This window comes from Myzus persicae, unplaced genomic scaffold (genome assembly GCF_001856785.1).
Source record: "Myzus persicae strain clone G006 unplaced genomic scaffold, MPER_G0061.0, whole genome shotgun sequence".
Taxonomy (NCBI): domain Eukaryota; kingdom Metazoa; phylum Arthropoda; class Insecta; order Hemiptera; family Aphididae; genus Myzus; species Myzus persicae.
Genome location: NW_019101076.1, coordinates 6,445 through 11,903, shown reverse-complemented (window position 1 = coordinate 11,903; position 5,459 = coordinate 6,445). Strand labels below are relative to the sequence as shown.

General features: G+C 30.8%; 1 protein-coding gene across 1 annotated transcript; it reads left to right on the top strand.

Annotated features, from left to right (window-relative positions):
- Positions 1–3,148: 3,148 nt before the first annotated feature.
- Positions 3,149–4,017, top strand: LOC111027609. The gene is made up of 3 exons (XM_022306008.1): positions 3,149–3,160; positions 3,450–3,734; positions 3,823–4,017. The coding sequence occupies exons 1-3, from the start codon at positions 3,149–3,151 to the stop codon at positions 4,015–4,017; spliced, it is 492 nt and encodes a 163-aa protein (XP_022161700.1).
- The last annotated feature ends 1,442 nt before the right edge of the window (positions 4,018–5,459 follow it).

Below are 5,459 nucleotides of genomic sequence, written 5' to 3'. Positions count from 1 at the left end.
TTACTACTATTTATTAAATACCAAATTTAATTTTAATATTGCGACGCGCGTCCTATATAGAATTGATTTTTATCTCGATATTAAAATTAACTATTAATATACGATTTATTTATTATTCGTTAGTTTTACTAAAATAATTATTACATAAAATAGTTGTTAATATTTATTTATTACTATTTCTTATTTCTAGGCTAGAATTAAAATTACTTGTATACTTTTTCCAATTTATTATTATTTCAATATTTCCTCATATATAACTCTTTTTCCCTTTAATTATTCTTTTTAATTATTCCATAAAAACTCTTGTGGTTTTTTTTTACTGTGTGCACACTTCCAATTATTCACTTTATTTACTTCAATATTTTCAAAAACTCACATAAAACACGGTTTAATTACCTGTATATAATATTCCTTTATTTATTTCAATATTTCCACAAAATACGGTTTAATCACCTGTAGATAATATTCCTTTATTTATTTCAATATTCCCAATTTAATATATTTTATAGCTCAATTATACTTTGTAACTTTTTATAACACTTTTTTTTTTTTAACAAAATTCCCTTATTTCCTATCCTCTTAAAAAAAATTTGTATTTCCTAATACAAATATAATATATTTCACTTTATTTTCACACAATTTTTTTTCCTTTATAATATATATATATTCTTCTTTATTTTTCACAAAATTATTTTTTTTTCCTTTTTTTTTCACAAAATTATCTATTCTTCCTTTCTTTTCACCAAATTATTTATTTACTTTTTCCTCACTTATTTTTATATATACCTATATATTACCCTATTGTATTATTTCTTTGAGTAGTTAACATATATATATATACACCTTCACCAAAAATTATACGATTGATATAAAATCAAAAGGAGACGTGACTTATAATATAATCTACCAAATTCTAACACTATTATCAATACAACTTACATAACTGCGGCTTGTGCTAGTGCGTCCATGTTGTCTTGTACTGATCTGCTTGGCTTGCGTTCTACTGTAGATTCTTCTTCTCTGGAGTTATTGGAAGGTGATCAGTCCTCCAATGGTGGTTCGAATGAATTGCCTCCTCAGGAATCCTTGCAGTTGATAATTTTAACGAGAAAAAAAATTTTTCTTCGAAAAATTTCTTCGACTTAGGGCTTCCTGTTGCGGTAGAGAAGACTGCGCCAAAATTGTAGTGATCCAGCCCACAGATCGTGGTGTATAAGACAAGAGATAACAGGGTGTAAATAATTCCAAGTCAATTGTAGAATATTATGAACATAGACTTTATTTTGACATGTATAACTGATAGATTATTTTTAATACACTGAAATTTGTCAGAGAGTCGACTGGCGTGAAGGTGCTCGTACTGGCTCTGGTAAATCACGTCTGAATATCGGGTGGATGGGTCCCTGTTTTATAGGCCTACTCTCCACTCTTCTCCTAGCGATTAGATAGCGCTGACCCCGTTTACTATTGCACGTGTGCGTGGTCATGGGTTTCCAGGAAACGGTCGCCCGGTCGTGTCGGTCGAGAGATTAGAGTAAAGATATTGTAATATTATATTTTAACATTTTTATAGATGTTTCATGTTTTGAACTCTTTTTATTTATATTTTCGTAACGCACTTTCGGTAGTCGGATTCTCAGAACTACGCACTCGATTTCTTATTGCGTTGTTGTTCTTAAATCCCCGCGGTCGACAACTTCCCAATGTGAATAATTCTCATATTATGTCCCCCTCGCTATCTAGCCTTTAATTATATGCGTATATGGCGGGACGTCAGTACATAGCAATACTATACTACCAAAGTAATCCCCCAATTATATGTTAATGTATTTAATTATTGAATTAATAAACGGAAATGGCGTTCAAGCTATTTTGTCCACAAAATTGTTTATTTTCATTTAATGAGTTATACTGACGTTGAAACCTCTATATTGCTCGACCTACAACACACTATGCTGTTGTGTGATATTATTATTGAATTTTCATTTAATGTTTCCTCTATTAAATTGAAATTAATATAAATAAGGCAATATATCATAAAATTGTGAAAAAATTATAATAAATAAAAATAATATATTAATGAATATTCATAGCTATTCTTTTTACACAAGCTGTATATCTACATTGAAGTATACTGCTGTAACTGAATTCTAAATTCTGTGTCTGTAATAATAACACGGAACAATTGCAGTTTAGCTACCATGTGATTTTTTCAAAATTTTTTTTCGAAACCTAGGTAAATCGATGTTTTAAAAATGATGGTGGCAAAAAAATATGCGCAAACACTTAGTTTTTGAGTAATAACCGTTTGAAATTCGATGATTACCGATTTTTGAATTTTTGTTGCACCGAGTAGGTGAGTCGCTGCGCTCACTCGGACAATTAAAAACAAAAATATCCCCCGGTTTGCTATGCAACATCTCCCCAAGTCGGCCACAGGGTTAAAGAAATTGAATTTTTTTGAATTTATTTTTTTGCCAATTACAGGACCATTTATTTTATATTTACGATATTTGGATTTAGGTTATATTTGTTTAATTGAATATTCCCAGTTACGTGATTACCAGGCGGATAACATATTATGTCTGTAAAAGAACTTTAAAAGACATTAAGATAAAAATTTTAGGTCATAAACTCGTATCTATCAACTTATTTAATGTTTCGGTTGGGCTTGAAATCACCTTAATCGGCAGTATGCGATCTGCATTATTTGTGAAACATGTCATCTCTTAATCTCTTAAATATTTTTGAACTTTTCTCGTGCAAAACAAACGGGCCCGTTAGTATCGAAGTACTGGAAAAACTTCAAGAATGGAATTTAATTTACAAAAATGATACACTCTAGTGTAATGAAGGGCATTTTCTCCGTTTGTGTCCCTTGAATAGTGCTATCGATGGATTTGTATGGCGATGCCGAGAAAAAAAAAGCAAAAGGTCTTCGAGATGCGAATTTTTTCAATCAATTCGCAAACACACTTTTTTTTTAAATCTCATCTGTCCCTTTTTCAAATCACGTCTTTTTCTTATTTGTGGCTTAAAAATGTTTCTCTGTGTTTTATAATGGAGCAAATATCTATTTCGGAAAATAATTCAGTCGATTGGGCAGCTTTTCACAGAGAAGTCGTTTTTGACTGTATGGTTATACATCATGAGAAGATTGGTGAGTTTGTAAAATGAAAATGAAAATGATAATAATATGTAATATAATATTGTATAATTTGTGGATTTGTATTTAAATATCAGAGTTAATAAAATAAAGAAACGGTTTTAAATCGTTTAATACGTAATTTTATATTTGTTTTAAACGTGTTTTTTCAATTCATTTTGATTAAAAATAAGCACGTTTCATGACACCTTTCAAAAAATAAAACGTATAATTTGCGTTAAATATTTTGTAGTTTTGTTTTTATAACAACATCAACACTTACATATTTTTCATTTTTTATTAGATACCTACATACAAATCCAAACTCTTAACAGTAATAAACAGTAATACTATTTTAACTGTTTTAAATAATAACTATAAAAGGTGGAATAGGCAAAACAGTCGAAATGGTCGACGTAAATACCATCGTGGCCATCGAGTAGAAGGCCAATGGATTTTTGGAGGAATTGAGCAGGAATCTGGGCTTTGTTTTCTTGTTCCTGTTGAACGTCGTGACAAGGTCACATTGTTGTCATTAATTAAAGACTGGATATTGCCGGGCACGTGTATAATTAGTGATTGTTGGAAGGTACAATTAAATTAAACCTATACAAACAAATGAAAACTAGAAACTAAAAACATATAAATTATCCATTTATTTTTTGCTAACATCTTAGGCTTATGATTGTTTAGAAGAGGAAGGTTTCCGACACTTGACAGTTAATCACTCAATTCAATTTGTCAACCTAGATACCGGCGCACATACCAACAATGTTGAAGGCATGTGGCGCCATGCAAAAGCATCACTGTCACAGTACTGCCGCAAAAAAAAAATATTACTGTGGTTACATGGCAAAATTTATGTTTATTAAGCGTTGTCGTTACCAAAAGTTGGACGTATTGACAGAATTTTTTAAGTGCGCTGGTCAACTTTACGACCCACTCTTGATGAATGACTACCCTAATTATGAGGACAATTATGAGTCTGATGAGAGTAGCATTGATACAGACAATGAATAAAACTACCTAATTGTTAAATATGTAAATGAAATAATAAAAACAGTTTATATAATTATATTATGCATTTTAAAAGTTTCATAATTTAAAAACTAATCATTAGCATTACGCGTGGTAATATCCAGCGTATATCTGAAAAATATAACCGGAGAGCCTGTAGGGCGCAACTATAGGCGCAAATAGGGGGAGCTTTAGAGGCCAAGCCCACCAAAAATGTCCGTAGGCCTTCCAAACATTTCCTACATTTTGTTTTAAGCTTATTCAGGATCTAGGACATCTCGCCGCCGACATTTCTCGAGTTAAAAATACCACCACAACTCGTACTAGAATATACCAGAGATCCAGCAGTGACAACACCAATAAGAAATAATTTACAGTGATGCCTTGCTATACTCCGTACCACGAGAGAACTCATACGGCTAGCGCATCCAAATGATTGCGCTCCGTCGTACCGAGGCCAAATTTCCCCTACCATACCACCAGAGAACGCATACGGCAATCAGCTGATTAGTGTATACAGCGGCTCAAATAATTAAAATATTACGTGCTCGTGCAATCACGGATTCACGCATATTACAAAATATTGGTTCATATTATTATCGCGAGCAATAAAAAAAACATTTTTTCGATTTTAAAATTGCAAATAAGTATTTTATTAATTGCATTGTCAAAACAATATGTACAACAATAAAAAATACAAATAATAAATAATACTGCAGTTATATAGTCAAAAATAATAATTAAAAAATATACATGTACAAAATCGTAAGATTGATTTAAAAACAATAAAAAATACAAATAATAAATAATACTGCAGTAATAGTCAAAAATAATAATTAAAAATATAAATGTACAAAATCGTACTATAGGTTACAACTTAAGCCATAGTCATAATTTAAAAAAAAATATTAACTAAATTAAATTAAATTAAAATTAAATCATTTTACAATAAATGTTTTTTATTGTCAAATGATTTAATCGGAATCGAAGTCTGAACTTGTGTCACCTGTAATCGTTAAGACGTGTGATCCTTGTTCATCGTCCAGAAGTTGATCAGATATAACATCAATTTGACAAAATTTATCTTCTTCTTTTATTACATGGGCAACAAAATTTTTCCACATATCTGGAGTAACCCGTTCTACGCCTTCTTCCAATAGTTTACGAACATATTATAATTTGTATGTCGTATTATTCAAACGGACATAATTTTTTTACAGATGCCCACGCGAGCTCTATAGGGTTTAATTCACAATGATATGGGGGTAAACGTAACACAGTTTTATTGGCAGCCTTT

What these genes read in the sequence shown, in the direction of transcription:
- LOC111027609 (XM_022306008.1), top strand. An exon ending in TAATTAGTGATTGTTGGAAG is followed by an intron (nt 3,735 to 3,822) that starts GTACAATTAAAT and finishes CTAACATCTTAG; the next exon opens with GCTTATGATTGTTTAGAAGA.